At 37.4% G+C, this 16,921-nt stretch overlaps 2 protein-coding genes across 6 annotated transcripts in view; one reads left to right on the forward strand and one right to left on the reverse strand.

The window, feature by feature from the left end:
- The first annotated feature begins 5,151 nt into the window (after positions 1–5,151).
- LOC103977755 (CO(2)-response secreted protease) lies at positions 5,152–9,511 on the forward strand. 2 transcript variants are annotated; one of them, XM_009393358.3, is made up of 11 exons: positions 5,152–5,276; positions 5,609–5,703; positions 5,803–5,900; positions 6,054–6,206; positions 6,441–6,552; positions 6,945–7,497; positions 7,685–7,785; positions 7,903–8,145; positions 8,262–8,376; positions 8,460–8,673; positions 8,778–9,511. In XM_009393358.3, the coding sequence occupies exons 1-11, from the start codon at positions 5,184–5,186 to the stop codon at positions 9,326–9,328; spliced, it is 2,328 nt and encodes a 775-aa protein (XP_009391633.2). In that variant the 5' UTR covers positions 5,152–5,183; the 3' UTR covers positions 9,329–9,511. The 2 variants fall into 2 exon arrangements, with proteins under 2 accessions (XP_009391633.2, XP_009391632.2); XM_009393357.3 differs by having other exon boundaries at positions 5,181–5,276; positions 5,803–6,206.
- LOC103977754 (RINT1-like protein MAG2L) overlaps positions 6,917–16,921 on the reverse strand; it is a 10,559-nt gene continuing 554 nt past the window's right edge. Inside the window, exons 3-6 of one of the 4 annotated variants that reach the window (XR_671120.3) lie at positions 15,567–15,685; positions 13,370–15,402; positions 10,645–11,730; positions 6,917–10,529 (exon numbers count right to left, since the gene is read on the reverse strand). Coding sequence is in view for 1 of the 4 variants with exons in the window: in XM_009393355.3 (XP_009391630.2) it covers positions 13,387–15,402; positions 15,567–15,685 (2,135 nt within the window). In the remaining 3 variants the exon portion in view is untranslated. Of the gene's footprint in view, positions 11,731–13,369; positions 15,403–15,566; positions 15,686–16,921 lie in introns of all 4 variants that reach the window. The other 3 variants (XR_671119.3, XR_010495224.1, XM_009393355.3) reach the window with 3 other exon arrangements.

Raw genomic sequence — 16,921 nt, forward strand, 5'->3', positions numbered from 1 at the left:
GTCCGACCCCATCTATTGATGTTAGACCAAATGACACTTCGTCTTCTCTTATTTACAATTGAATCTAGTTATCTTTTACTCTCACTTCTCTACTCTCTTGCCTCTCTAGCTTTTTCTCAAACTTTCATTTTCGTCACAAAGACTTGCATACCTTATTCGTCGATAAAACTCTCTTGTGTGCCTTAGCCCTTCACTTCAACTTCGATAGAACCCCTAAAAGTGCCTCTTGCCTCTCTAACTTCCTCTCGGATCTCTATTGTCGTTGCAGCATCTATCGCATCTCATGCATCAATAGAACCCCTCGCGTACCTTAGCCATCAACTAAATCCTCTTATGCGCCTCTTAGTTCTTTATTGTAACTTCGATAGAACTCACTCCTATCTCGTCTTCTCTTGATAGAGAAAGCATGATATATATTTCTCCTCTCTCACTAGAGTGGCTCCGAATATTCGATAGGTAGTTTGTTTTACGTAAGGCATTTGCCTTTTTTGCTTAAGGTTTTTCTCTCGAGTGATAGTTTAAACCCTAAAGTCGCATGTGCTTTATCTTGCTATTTCTCTCTCAAACCTCTAGACTCTCGTAATCCTAATGACCTCCTTTGTATCCTATAGTGTCGATGATCCTAATCTTTCGTAGCCTTTATAATTTTGTTCTCACCTATGAAATACTCTATATTAGTATGAAAATGCCCTAAAGCCTCTGTCTTTTTTCTATAGAATACTTGACTAGATATGAGTATTTCTAAAGTGAGTTTCGACAATGGTAGTCTTCAAAATAGTGTATCACCTTTATAATATTATCGCTAACAATAAACTTCAAAACAATGTATAGAGTGTTTCTATTTCTTTTCTCATGAGTTTTATGGTAATGCAGTCTTCCCTATTTAAACACTATAATCATATATTAATTTATTTGTTTTCAAATTAGTTCAAATTAATTTGTTTTTAGTTTGATCCATAACCATGATTGCAAAATTTTGGTTAACACTAGTGTCATAGTATATAATTAGTAGATACATTTACTTAAGATGGTATAATAATTTGCATAATTATTATTGGTAATAGTATAGTTCGTTTACATTGCATTTGGTTGGTGTTAGTAGTAATTTACATGGTTAATAGTATTTTGAATTCGTATTTACAACGTTTTTATTATCATGATCAAAACAATGTATAGGTAAGGAAAAACACTATACATGGCATGAGTGTTTTTGTGTTATGATATAGTTACTAGCATAGCATTAATATACCATATTGGTAATCTTATATTTGTTTTTGATTAATAGTACTAGTCATTTGGGTGATTAATAGTATTTTTATTGTCATTCCCAAAATATTATATAGTTATAAAAACCACCATAAAGATAGTGATGACATCATATTATGATATTGATGGTTAATAATAATCAAATAGTGGGTGGACATTGACAACCTTATAGGGTGCTTAGCTGTACTGATAGTAAGCATATGTAAATCTTATTATATTTTACCCACTTACTATAATAATTTGCTATTAACTTCTTGGATTTTTATATTTCATAGGTTCTATGAGCATTTTCTTTGATCAATCCGATTTATTTAGATGCTTCTCCACATTTGTTTTGATTGGTCATTCATTCCTACAACTATGAATAAAATGTTAAAGGTGTCCTTGGTAGATGTAATAATATTTTATCTCTTTTTTAATATTTTATCTAGGTTTATTTATTTTTAATAATATTTGTAATCTTATGTTTAATATTATATCATAGATTATTATATAATTGTGTCCATTCAATATGGAGGTCACTCTTTTAGCAAATATCAATGTCGCTACTAGATGATATTTTATTTTAATATATTATAACTAATATCATCTAGATACTATATGTGTTTTATAGGAGGACAAGTGTTTATTATAGCTAATATTATTTTGATATTATATGTGTTTTATAGGAGGATGAGTCACCCTAGAGAAGAAGGTTAGGATTATTTTTGATGACATACATAATCAAAATATTCAATGTAAAATCATCATTTTTATTTCTCGAATGACTAACGCTAGTTATCTCTATTTTACTTAACACTCCAATATAATTCACATACGTTCCCTCGTTTATGTATACAACTTCACAAATAACATCATAAGCGGTATATCATTCATTATCAAATCCTTATTTTTGATATACTGAATCAAAATATTCATTGTAAAATCATCATTTTTATTTCTCGAATAACTAACGCTAGTTATCTCTAATTTGCTTAACTCTCTAATATGAATCGCATATGGGCTCTCGTTTATACAAACAACCTTAGAAATAACATCACAAAAGATATATATTTCAATTGATGTATCAACTTATGATGATATGGTTTTCTCGACCAATTAAGTTTTAATTATATTATTACTCTATGATAGAAATAATAGAAGATAAGAACAAATATTGAATGAAGTTTTATTGAATAGTTGAAGATGCTTCAATACATTAACATGTTCCCTCTCCTATTTATACAAATTAGGAGGATCGATGCAAAGAATGGTTTACAAGCGAGAGACTTCATGAGTAAGATAAGTGTAGATCATTGCTGCTACTGTGATTGCTATTGTTGTGATGGCACAGGCGTTCCCTTCATTCTCCTTAAGTCCACCGAATGTTGATAGATCAGCGAAGACTACCGCGGTGAGGAAGATGAGGATTGACCACGGAGCCTCTTAGGAATGCAACGGTGTTGGTCGCTGGCCGAAGGGTGAAGCTTCACTTTTCTCAGCGACGTTGGTCGTTGGCCGAAGGCAAGAGCAAAGCTTCGCTTTTCTCAACGACGTTGGTCGTGGTTGCGATTACGACGGCTGCGACGGTAGAAAAGAAATCTACTATAATGTTGCAGTGATGCTACTATAGCAAAGGAGGAAATTGCAACAGAGGAGGAAGCTGTAGCAGAAGAGGAAGGAAAATAACTACAACGAGGAAGAAAGGTGAGGTAGTGCTGATGAGCACAGCACTAGAGATGTCGTAGCGGAAGGGAACGGACGTTGGCACAGAGTGGCAATGGAGAAGATAGTTACCGTTCACCTAGGAGGAAAGATTTGTCGCACCGATGATGAATTCGTAGCGAGAAGATCGGACATTGGCACAGAGTGGCAATGGAGAAGATAGTTACCATTCACCTAGGAGGAAATGTTACCGTTCACCTAGGAGGAAAGATTTGTCGCACCAATGATGAATTCGCAGCGAGAAGATAGCTTGATAGCTTGCTCTAGGCAAGCGGCTCTGATACCATGATAGAAATAATAGAAGATAAGAACAAATATTGAATGAAGCTTTATTGAATAGTTGAAGATGCTTCAATACATTAACATGTTCCCTCTTCTATTTATACAAATTAGGAGGAAGGATTTCCGTAATAGAATAGAGGATTTTCGAATAGAGAAATTTTCTCGGAAAATCTTATCTTCTATCTCTCTCTTCATTTTCACCTAAAAATATGTTTATTTAAGACAAATTTAAATAGCTGAAGTAAAAGTATTTTCTCTTTAGGAGACATAAAAGTGAACAAAATACTCATCAAGAAAGAGATTGTTTGGATTGATTTATAAATATCTAATGTACGAGCTCGATTTCTTCCCACAGCTTTACATCCTGCCACCACATAGAAATGGCATTGCCATCAGAATCTTCAAGCCCAAATCCAATGCCTCCTGTTTCATGTTGGTTAAATCCATCATCCATCTGAGTTCATTTTGTAAGATCGAACTTCAACTCTGATCAGATCCACAGTATGCATCATCAACATTTTTGTTCCCATATGACATGACATCAAGCTCTTACTCTTTTGAAGTATTCGGCTTCCTCTCCTATTTCTTTCCTTCAAGCTTTGGCAAAAGAAAGGCTGACTGTTTCTCAAGCTTTTGGCAGCAACCGAAGGACCGGAGAAGAGACTTCCTCCTCCACCATGATACAATTCCTTGCTTCTGATGGACTCCCACTGTCAGTCATCTGCGACACATGATTCATTCATTCATGACCAGATCACCTAAAAAGACTCATTTCGGATCTCGATAGCTTTCACTACCACGAAAAGAACATATGCCTGTTGTGCTGCAATGAGCTTGAGATTCGTTTTTGAGGCACTTGTTGAACACAGTTTCTAGTTCTCGATGACTTTTGGCTCTTCAACTATCCAAGTTGGGCAGCCAAGAAAAGGAGAAAAAGATGCTGATTGAGCAATTGTGTGATGAAATCAAAGATCAATGATAGGCATGAAAGAGGCCACTGTGGCACCGATGAGTATTGTTGACACCTGAACTTTATCTGCTTCACTCATCAGAGGGGATCGTGAAAGATCAAAGTGATTGCTTCGTTGATGACAGAAAAGAGGAAGCATTAAGAAACAGGAAACAAAAAGGTTACATCAGTCTCAGATCCATATGGCCAAATCTCTGCAGAATTTGTGCTGCTGCAAGCAATGATATTGAAATGAAAGGTAGTGTGTGCATGCAGTGGATGGATTGCCATCTCAATTCTACTTTCTTGTGTTTCCACACCAAGATAGAATCTGAGTGCAGCACTCACTCACTCACTACTCAGCGATCTGTTCATGCTCTTCTTTTTCCTTTTTCTTATAGAAGAAAGGTACAGAGAATCATTTATGGGCCCTCAAAATAAGGTTAAGAAAAACTTAATCATTGCAGGCAGAAAAAAATCACAATCAATTTCTCAATCATCTCTTTGAACTCCCCAACTTTGTAAGGGGAGAAAAATAGGTGAATGAAGAATAACATGCCAAGAAACACTAAATATTTTAGTGGCTTATTAGTGATCAGATTCAAGTGTACATACTCTATATGTTGTTGATATACAGTTTGGTTGCCAAATCAAAGGGTTTGAACTGCCAAAAGACATTCAACTCGAACAGAAAGACAGCTAATTGAAATTATGACTTCTTTGTTTTCAGTTTAATCCTCTTCTTTAGATAGATCATCACAACAAAAACATTTGAGAAAGGCAAAGCTTGGAGAAAAATAATCAAAAGAAAAGACATTCGTATATATGTTTATTAAATGCAAAAGAGCACCAAAGACTAAAAGATTTGAGTGCTGCACATGATGCAAATTCCCTGGAGGCAAAAAAGCTTCAACAAACTGGCCTACAAATTGGACCTACTACTTGTGTTACTACATAGTTTTCGTAGCAAACTTTGCCGGAGATGTTATCATCTGCCATGGCCAAACTCTTGCAGTTCGTCTTCCTCATTTGTGCTTCTCTTTCTGCCTGTGCTATTTCGAAACAGACCACGGAGGTATTGATGAAGTACATCAGTTCTCATCTGACTTTTTGCCCAAGAAAACTTTGATCCTTTTTCTATGTCGGTATCGAGAGAAACAGGAATGGTTTGAACGATTTGTTCTATTTTCCCATTTGTATGTAGTCAGCAAGCACCATAGTTATAGTCGTCCATTAGATTTTGCTGAGCTGAGTGCCATCTTTCGTTAGACCATAAATTATCATGCAAGCTTTAAATCATACAAGTAGAAGATTGCTTCATGTTGTGAATCTTTTACAAGAAAAATCTTCACGTTCAAGTCACCTTATTTTTATGGTTTCTGCAGCTAATTTTGTTTTCTATTGCAGCCTTATGTCGTCTACATGGGGAGCAAACCACAAGATGGAGACCATGAAACTCAACAAGCAGCTCACTTGCAAATGTTGTCTTCAGTTATTCCGAGGCAAGAGTTTTTGTTAAACATTGACAATAAAATAGTAATCTTAACATGGAAACCATCAACCTGCAACCTGCTGTTTAACTTTTATGTTGGTCGTAACAGTGAGGAGAAAGAAAGATTGTCCCTGATGCAAAGCTACCATCATGCATTCAAGGGGTTCTCAGCTATGCTTACCGAAAAGGAAGCCGCTTTATTATCTGGTTGGTGTTTTCATCTTCCAGCTCAATTGAATCGACTTTTAATCATTTCCTCGTTCACAAACTTCAATTCATTGGATCAGATGCAAGTTAACAATCTCAGTCTTGATTGCTATCTCTCTATTCTGATCGAGTGTTTTGGATGCTTCACATCAGGCTTTGATGAAGTGGTGTCAGTTTTCCCTGACGGGATTCTTCAACTTCATACTACGCATTCTTGGGATTTCTTGGACGCAGAATCAGGCATTGGATCGCAGCGACTCCGGCGAAAAGCTTCCAGTGATGTTATAATTGGCATCATTGATACTGGTAATTTCCTTTATTTTTATCTGCGACAACATTCCACACCTGCAGTTAGTGGAGAAACTCTATCTTAAATGTCAAATTTTAGGAACAGACACTGTAGTAGAAAAAGAAAGATACATAAAGCAAATATGTTAGGTTTAATGTTTTACCCGATTCTTCATTCTTAATTACATGCAAACATATGTTCTTATGATGTTGCATAGAATGAAAATATGTGATGCTAGTTTATGTCTGCAGGTGTATGGCCAGAATCACCTAGTTTCAATGATGCTGGGATGGGGAGGATCCCATCAAGATGGAAAGGGATTTGCATGGAAGGATCTGACTTCAAAAAATCTAACTGTAATAGGTAAATGCATAAGCTGCTAGTTGACATTGGAAAGAATTATTTAAAAATTGTCTTGATAAAATTGCGAGGAAATATTAATACATTCTTACTTTCGATGCACATACTCTTCAAATGAAGTTTAGGAAGTCGAAGATTAGTAAGAGTCATACTTCCAGAATCAGACTTTGTTGGGAAGATTCTCATTTCTTGGACATTTTAATACAACAATTTGATGTTTTCAATCAAATTAAATGATTCGAGGAAAAAACTTAATATAACATGATCATCCTCAGTATTTTTTTTATCCAACTGACACACACAAGAAACAATGAAACTGTTTGAAAGAGTAGATTGAAGCCTTTTTATCATCATACATATTCCTCACCTCTGTTTAAGCTCCTGTGAATTCATAGGAAGCTGATAGGTGCAAGATACTACACCAGCCAACCAGAATCGATCCAACCTCCATCAAATGGATCCCATGCCATCAAAGTAGATGCTTTTGGATCACCAAGGGATTCTGTAGGCCATGGCACACACACATCATCTACAGCTGCTGGCTCCATCGTGCCAAATGCTAGCTACTATGGCCTTGCACAGGGGGTGGCCAAGGGAGGTTCTCCTTCAAGTAGGCTCGCTGTGTACAAGGCATGCTCACTTGGTGGATGTGCCGGCTCAACTGTAATGAAAGCAATCGATGATGCTATTGATGATGGCGTCGACATGATCTCAATATCAATAGGAATGAGCTCTGTGTTCCAGTCAGATTTTCTTAGCGACCCCATAGCTATTGGTGCATTCCATGCTCACCAGAGAGGCGTGTTGGTCATCTGTTCGGGTGGAAATGATGGACCAGATCCTTACACTGTGGTCAATTCAGCTCCATGGATCCTAACAGTTGCAGCTTCAAGCATTGATAGGAATTTCCAATCAACAATAGTTCTTGGTAATGGAAATATGTTCAAGGTAAGTTAGAAATCCTACTCTTTTGCATCTGTCTTAATACGACTTCAGATTCTCTTTCATCTTTAGATCAAATGGCCAAGAAATAGCTTCTTAAAAAGACCAAATTTAGACAAACTCATTCTTTATTCTTTAGGAAATTAGTCTCAAGACAAACTCATAATGTGTGAAAATTTTCCAATGTTCACAGGGAACAGCCATAAATTTCTCCAATCTTAATCGATCTGAATCATATCCCCTTGTATTCGGTGGAGCCGTAGCAGCAGAATCTACACCGATATCAGAAGCAAGGTACCTTAATGGCTTGCATAGTTATTTCTTCGAATTCAATAATCTTCCTCATAGAATCATGCATTATGAATAACAATATTTATTCATAACATTGATTATCATGCAATTGTTCCATAGCAATTGCTATCCTGGATCGCTTGATGCTGATAAAGCTGCTGGGAAGATAATAGTGTGTGTCGACACTGATCCAACAGTAACAAGACGAATAAAGAAGTTGGTGGCTGAAGGAGCTAGAGCTAAAGGCCTGATCCTAGTTGATGAGGCAGAAAGAGGTGTGCCATTTGATTCTGGCAGTTTCCCATTCTCAGAGGTTGAAAATGATGTGGGAGTTCAGATACTTAAGTACATAAACTCTACCAAGTAAGCTGTAAAGACATCTATCCGAGTCTCATGCTAAATATATGTTTTGAACTCATGGAAGTTACTAATATAGCATTCATTTTATATACCTGACTAGTCCTTTCTGATGAATGCAGAAAGCCTTCAGCAGTCATTCTACCAGCTGAGGAAGTAAAAGTGTTCAAACCAGCACCAGTTGTGGCGTACTTCTCAGCCAGGGGCCCTGGAGGACTCACTGAAGCCATTCTTAAGGTTTGGGATTCTTCTAATGCTTGATTCAGATGGCATAAACACGTGTACGAGTGACATCTGTCATCCAATCTTTCTTGAAACAGCCTGATGTGATGGCTCCAGGTGTCAGCATTATTGCAGCATCAATTCCTTCATCTGACAGTGGAGATGTTCTGGTAGGGAAGAAACCATCAAACTTTGCCATCAGATCAGGGACCTCCATGGCTTGCCCTCATGTTGCTGGTGCAGGTGCCTTTGTGAAATCAGCTCATCCAAGGTGGTCTCCTTCAATGATAAGATCAGCACTCATGACAACAGGTGACCATTTTTTGCCCTACAAGAAACTATTCTCTCTCTCTCTCTCTCTCTCTCTCTCTATTCTGACCAAAAGACCACTGTCTTATTTGTTCCTTGTTGTGCAGCTATCATAACCAACAACCTTGGGAAGCCCCTCACAAGCAACTCTGGGGCCATTGCAAGCTTCCATGACATGGGAGCAGGGGAAATAAGTCCACTCAGAGCCTTAAGTCCAGGCTTAGTTTTTGAGACCACCACAGAGGACTACCTGCACTTCCTCTGCTACTATGGCTACAAAAACCAAGCCATAAGATCCATCTCTGGGACCAGCTTCAGCTGTCCACCCAACGCCTCACCAGATCTCATATCCAACCTCAACTACCCCTCCACCTCCATTGCCAAGCTAGGAGGCAAGCAGACTGCGAGGACAGTCAGCAGAACAGTCACCAATGTTGGGCCACCAAACTCAACATACTCTGCAACAGTGGATTCTCCAAGTGGCTTGATAGTCAAGGTCTCACCTGAGAGACTGGTCTTCACCAAGAGATGGATGAAGGCCACTTACCAGGTCACCTTTGATGCCAAGGCTGCAAGTAAGGGATATGGATATGGGTCCATAACATGGTCAGATGGAGCACACTCAGTTCATACTGTTTTTGCAGTGAATGTTATGTGATCCATCCATTTCTTTGACAGTTTTTGGGCAACGTTTGTGCCTGTGCTGCTATGCTGTGCTCCATCTTTGCATTTCTGTTTTTGTGATTTCCATTGGCATTCTTGATATCAGTTTTACTTGTATCTCATGTACAAGGCCATTTGTCTTATGTGTTCATAATCATGTATCATTGATCTCTTCACAGCTGTTGGTGTCTCATCTTAATCTCTGATCTGACTGTAACCTTTTCTTTTTCCAGGAAAACTATATTAGCTTTTCAAAATCAACAAAATGATCTACTAAGGTCACTTTAGAAAAAATGGATGTAAGATCCAAAGGAAGCTGTTCGTTCCAAAACATGTCAGTCTTCATGGTTCATATTCCAGCCTCGAACTTCATATTTCTTCCTTGAACAACAAACAATATGCTGCTTGATTGCATTCCCTAAGGCAACAAATGCAAGAAAAACTTCCCAACTGATCCTTTGACCATTGAATATTGAATATCTTTGACAACACTTAATATCTTCCAAGAGGGAGATTCCTCATTGGCAAGACAGTTGACTATGATCTGAGAATCTAGCTCCAAAGTTACATTTCCAAACTTACTTTGTAGTGCAAGTCTAACTCCTTCCCTAACCACCCAAGATGAGTCATGAACAATTTTGCAACTTGCCAAGCAGCACGTACCCTCATCATTCCGTATGATGAGCCCCAAGCTGTCTATTATCTTAATATTTTTTCATATAACAAAGCTGAACCAGTAGGACTACTTGGGAGGCTGACAAGCATAGGATCATGGAGTTGCATTTACTTTAGAGGTAAAGATGAACCATGCGTACTAAAAGAGTTGAAGGATTTGGTAAACATTAGAGGAGAACTATGCATGTCCGGGCTGTATTTGGATTTTATCTTCATGGGAATCTAATGACAGCCTGCATCAAGGACCTAAATTATTCTTCTTGTAAACAACAAAGATGATGAATGGATCTGTAACATCGATTTATTTGATGAAGAAGATGCGAACATTAAAGAAGCACCTTCTTATGATGTAACTGGGGAGGATGAGAGGATCTCCTTCTTAGGTAGCTTAGATGCAGAGATGCAGCTTTGCATACTTGAAAGATGAGGAGACGAAGAATGAATCCACTGTAAAAAGGCCAACAGTCTCAGCAGAGGAGACTATGATGCATATTCTCCAAAGCTTTCAGTCTAATACCAACCTGTCAGAATTGGTTATAGAATGTTATAGTGGCAGCAGGTTTCTCAAATGAATTGGAGACTCATCTTTCTATAATTCGACCTCCGTTACCCTTATACCAAATGCAAAAATCTTACCACCACATGGGCAATTGCCTTCCCTCAAGCAGTTCTCAATAGAAATTGACAGTGATCTGGCACAGTGGCTGTGATTCCTGTGGCAATGGCAAGATGAAGATGAAGAAGCCATCTTTTTTCACTGGAGACAAAGAGACTGATAAGATTGTACAGATTGGAAGAGTTGTCTGGAGTATAGGATGGTGACTTTCATCAGCTGCATCAGTTGGAACTGATACATTGTGACAAGCTATGTTGATACATTTTGCTGCTCTCAAAACGTGCCACCAAGTCTCCCTTCAGTTATCACTTCGGAAATGTGGCAACGTGATGAGTCGTCACTGCCTCAAGATCTCTTGAAAAGGCTTCAGTCTTTGCAAATCTCTAATTCAAAGAACTTTGATATAATTCCTCTGCGCTTCGAGCCTTCGCTTCAGAAACTGAAGATTACTACTGCATGTCAGGTTGAGAAGAGAAATCATGCCCATTGACACTTCACAATCCTACTTTTCTTGAACATTTTAAGATCTGATATTGTCCAAAATTACAGTTCTTGTCAGACCAGTTACTGCTGTCTACACTTCAACCCCTGAAGATACCTGGTTGTGCCTTTCTTCACAAGTGCCGATCATATGGAAGCATTCAATTGTGGCATGTTTCTCATGCGATCCTTGACATGAAGAACTTCCAGCCAGTTAATGATGGAAAAGATGGCAACTATCAGGTATGATTTGACTTCCATGTTGATGTCCAATGCTTCAGCACAAGCAGATCCTGTTTGAACATCCTGCTATGTTGTATTATAGGCTCAGTGGCAGAAGTAGCACAAGCAAAAAGTGGGTTGTCAAGTTACTGGGTTTCTGAGAAGAGATTCTTGGCTTATCATATAATAGAATGTCAACAAGTCCCTCCATTCAGACTTCGAACATTTGTTCATGTGTATCAGACGATGTCTTCGCAAACAAGTAGTATTGTGAAACTCCTTTATTTTGAGAACAATGGACTACTCAAGAATGAAATATCACATACAGAAGCCGATATGTATTATGCCCACTAGATCAACTTATCTGTGGTCACAACTGTCTATATCAGCAGATGTCTGAAGAACTGCAAAAAGCATATATTAGGGTTCACGTAATGCACAGAGAACTCATCAGATAAAAGTGCCTAATAAAATTTACTAATCCTTTATCCTATGTTAACTGAGCTTATAGAGAGCCAATTCAAGATTTGAATTTTTCGTATATAACTCATGTTCCCTAGGAATCAACATCCTATTAGTAACAAACATAGCGATGCAGCATGGACAACAATGCTAGGACATGGGACATTGGACATGGACATGGCACAACATGGACACTGCAATTAGCACCAATATATTTTCTTAGTACTAAACTCTCTTTTTTGTCTTTGCACAATTTAGACAATCTATCAACATCAGATCAAATGTGTAAGAAACATAACAATCATTCATATGAGAAGAAAAATTCACAAAAAATACTTACAAACATGTATCCAAAACATTAAGTCGACAGTCCAATCTTCAAACATATTCTCAATATTGTGATGTATTGAAGCCTTAAAGATGATGGTACAAGAGACTTGAAGTGTTCTGAAGGCCCAAACACATCAAAGGTTATCTAACAAGTGCCATGTTCAACACAGTCATGATTGGGAGTCAAAAAGCATTTTTAGGCTTCTGCACTTCATAGGACAAACATATAGCGTTTGATAAGATCTACAATCAGATCAACGAAAGTAAGATCTAGTGCAATTATAAGAAGGATCATATTTATCTCACTCAAAGTGCTTGTAAGCATGTATCTACATTTATTAAATTTTCATAAATTATACAAGCAGTTGGTGGTGAAGAGTACATTAAATCTGCGACTATTATAAAACTCAAGGTACCTAATTTTAGAAGATATAAAGGTTTGTGAGACTTCAAAATACAGTACATCTACGAGTATTCTGTCTTTAGCCACGTGAAACATCAATTGTAACATGAATACTGCATGAAATTCAGTGAGTATGACTCTTTGAGTCTAGATTTTGTGGTTACACTTTACAGTCTGAAGCCAGAAGCTGCTTGCATGCACTTAACACAATGGAAGCCATGTCAACTATTCTTCATTTGAGGACAATCTTGAGATGCAAGTACTGCATATGCTTTGGAACATCAGTGCATCTCTCAACTAAAAGAAACCTAATTGCATTGCCATAAATACTGAGTGCATTTCAAGAACAAGTTTCTTATAAAAAATAATAGATATATATCAGCACTAGAACCGTTAACTGTGTTAAATAGCTGAGACATATCAGCTTTGTGCAGTCAAGGAAAACTTTATAACAGCAAGGACTCAAAGATAGGAATAATGACAAGTTTCTTCACCAGTGAATCTTGCTTGTTGCAAATGGACTATACATGACATTCCCACCAATAGCTACTTTCAAAGAATTGAACAATTAGAAATAAATATAATATCATAAATGTGGCTCATCAAATAAAAATCTGCTTCTGGAATAATCTATTTACCTAATTCTCATGGTTCTCTTGTGGAATTTTGGAATCTTCAATGTGAGTTCATGCATGTAAGATTCAAAATAGTATAGGCTGATGTAACACTAATTGATTTCTAGATCCTAAAGTATAACATGTAAAGAATATGAACCCATACATAAACCACAGCATACTTCAATAGAGAAGGATGAAAGTGGAAAGCAGACAACGAATTGGCTAAATCACCTCTTTTACCCTCCAATTTAACCCTTGAATGTCCTGCTTTTCAGAATCTTTTCAGCTTGATTAACAGTTACATGGAATAATCCTCTGAGTTTCAAAAACTCTTCCTTTCTTCTTTCATCCCCTGCCATGATGTTAAGAAGATAAACCACATCTTTTTGATCCATGGTCAATATCTTTAAAGAATCATGTGTGCATGGAAAGAAAGCTTCAGGCTTGGCACAGAATGCACTGAAAATTAGAAAGAGTGCACTCATATCAGTCTTATATTGTTTGGCTCCCACATATGATAACTTAATACCACTGAGAGTGATGCTCTTCAAAATGAAGTGGTCAAGCCCATCAGCAATGCTTCTCCATAGGTCAAGAAAATCTATGGAATTGAGAGTTACTCTCAAGATATTCAGACAGTCTTTCAGCATGTCTAGTGCTTCAACAAACCTTGACGATACACATGGACATTGTTCATCAAGAACTGAATCTTGCTGTTCAAGTTGCTCCATTCCCAACTGTTCAATGTTATCAATGTAATCCCAACAGAGAGTATCAAACTGCAGTAAAATGGCAGACATTATTTCCTCAAGAAAATCAGTCTCTAGGTTAACCAAATATATAATTTCATCTTTGAAAAAGGAACCAAGTGAGTGTTGGTCTTCGTTCTGGTAATCACTTTCAGCAACACCCATCTCCAAGAACCTGATGTCTTCATTCCATTCTCTCAAAACAAATTCAAAGTATCGAGCAACATTTATGGAACCAGCCAGTCTTAGCATACCATCGTCTTCCAGATTGGCATCAACCAATGCTACACTCTGACAGCGTTGAACCAATAAAAGGAAAAAATCATTTAAGAATACGACAGAAGAAGACCTGATAAATTGATTTTTCATTTGCTTAGTTGGCAGAAGCTCAGCCCTCTCAACCAAATGCCATACAATTTTAACAACAGAATCAGCAATAGAAGGAGCTTTGAAGTCCTCTCTGTTTGAAAGAAGAAATGACTCAGTTTCTACCTGAAAGGACAAAACTTTCTGACGAGTACAGACCAGCCAACTTGTTTCATTTTCTAATTCAGGTCTCAGTTTATTGTTGGCATCCTCAAGCTCTATTTCAGCCCATATCTGAAGCCAATCTGAATGCTCTCTGAAAATTGAGAACATCGATGAGGACCCAGAGATACCTTCAAACTCAAGAAATAATTCCATTTGTGGCATTCCTGAAGTTGCAAGAGCTCGCATCCACTTATCAAAGGTAATCATGAGGTCAACGAGATGAAGCCATGATGTGTTCACCTCCAAGAATCCATCTCTAACTTCATATCTTATAACAAGGACAGGAAAAACTTCTTTTTCTAGGTAGTCTAAAAGCATTTTAACCATAGCTTTTACCCAGGTTTCTCTGGCGCTAGAACCCACTAGTCTAGCTCTATCTACTAAAGGTTGTAACACATGGTCCACCCCATCCATAAAATCTCGAGTTATTTTGAAAACAAGAGCAAAAATAAACTTTGGTTGATCAGACCATTTATGAAAATGATGCTCTATTCTTGAAGCAATAGGGTTCACTAATTCTTCAATTGTCCATAGACTATTGTCAAGACAAGAATATCTATGAAAATCAGTACCATCTGCTGATCTGTACATCTTATGAGATCTTGAAAAAGCACATATTCTCTGTTCTCGCTGAACCAGAAGTTGCTGCAAAGCACATAATGCTAGAAAGCTTTGAGAATATATGGCTTTGTTTTCTCCTTGCATCAGAACAAGGGGGTTTGAAGTTTCAAATGATTTGTCCTTTTCTATTTTAGATGATGAGAGGCCTGGTGGCCATCCAAGTGAGGCAAGTATAGCCCGGTGATGTGTTATGGCCTGTGGCTTCATAATTGCTAAAGCCTTCTCCACCCTAGATTCAACAGCCATTAGGAGATGAGTCCATTGTGGCCTACGACATGAAATACTTGCTAGTTTATCCTCTATAGATGTCATGATTTTAACAGCAAGCAGCAGCTTTTCTTGTTTCCCTGGCATATCCTGCAACTAAAAGATACAACAATAGAATCTTTTTTTTATGTAAAGAACAAGAAAAGAGCTCATTGCATTAGCCTTGGTTGTTAGTTCCTTTAGAGAACAAGGATCACGACGCTAAACAGTTGTTTGAGATGATAGTAAGAAAAATAAGAGATGTGTTCGATATGACATACTGCAGAACTTCGCACACTTGAAAGATTTGACAAGATATTATCTGGTAAGGCTTGGCTAACTATAGCTAATGCTGCATCTTCAAGGTCACCAACAAGAGCTTCTAACTGAAGAGAACATTCTGCGATTTAGGAGGCATCATAAATACAGTTAGGAGGAAAACCAACAAGGCTTTCACATGAAAAACAGCACCTATGACTAGCTGTCAACCAAAATTGCACTGCACCACTGCAGCCAAAACAAACAAAGCTAGCACTTTGGGGACTTAGTTCATACTGTGATGACAAGTACATACCCACCTAAACTCTGATATCTCAATGTGAAAACAAAAGTGAAATGAAACTGTTAATTTACAGCCTCCATTCTTCGGAAAAAACATTGATCAAATGTCCATGCCTACCATATATTGTAAAATAGGTTGGCCTTGAACATCTTGGAGAAAGTAAGTAGCTCACATGATCTTCTATTCCACTCACTTTGGAAGTTGAGTCCTAAAAACTCACAATCCTACCATGTTCATATAATTGTCTATGACATTCTTAGTGCACTGTCAAGCATAGATATGCTAAACTGTCTGCAAACTCATCTGATAACTTGCAAAATATGTTCTAGCAGAAAAAGCAAAACCAGAAGAGGCTGAAAAATGGAGCAATAAAAAATCAGAAATCCAGGAAATAAAAGAAAATAAAATCTTTCTCCTACATGGTAATTGATGCAAATGTAGATGTCACTTCTGATCATCTTACAGTATGAACAAATTTATCACAAGTTACAAGGACCCAGCATGTTGCAGATAAATGGTGTCCATACAGAAAATAAAACTCATCAACCTTATTTTGTGTGTTGAATGTTAAAGAAAACAAATGAAAGAAAGAAACAAATAGCAGTGACATACTATAATAATGACCCTCAATAATTCCTCCTTTACGTGCGCATGCCAAACACTAATTTGCTGGTTTTCTTGTTCTGGCAAGAATGACATTTTAGGACTATAAATGATGAAACTCAGTGATGCACACCGGACATAATGCCCTCAAGAAGTCTAACATTCACTTAAAAGAAATAAAATTAAATTGACAGAACATAACTAGAATCAACTCATGATATGCATGTCTTATACGATAATCTGCAGAATAGTAATCTGGAGCTAGTTAAACATCTGAGCAGCAGAAATATCAAAATGCCCCTTTTTCTTTCTTGTGAAGCAATGGTCTCAAATCCAAAAGTAAACCACTACCGAAAGAGAGACCTAAAACTGAAATCAGTCCACAAACCTCTTTATCTTTGATAACACAGCAGTTGGACGTAGCCCACAAATAAACAACACAAGACGAAATATTTAGATGATGAGCGATAA

The sequence above is a fragment of the Musa acuminata genome, chromosome BXJ3-3 (assembly GCF_036884655.1).
Source record: "Musa acuminata AAA Group cultivar baxijiao chromosome BXJ3-3, Cavendish_Baxijiao_AAA, whole genome shotgun sequence".
NCBI classification, from domain to species: Eukaryota; Viridiplantae; Streptophyta; class Magnoliopsida; order Zingiberales; family Musaceae; genus Musa; species Musa acuminata.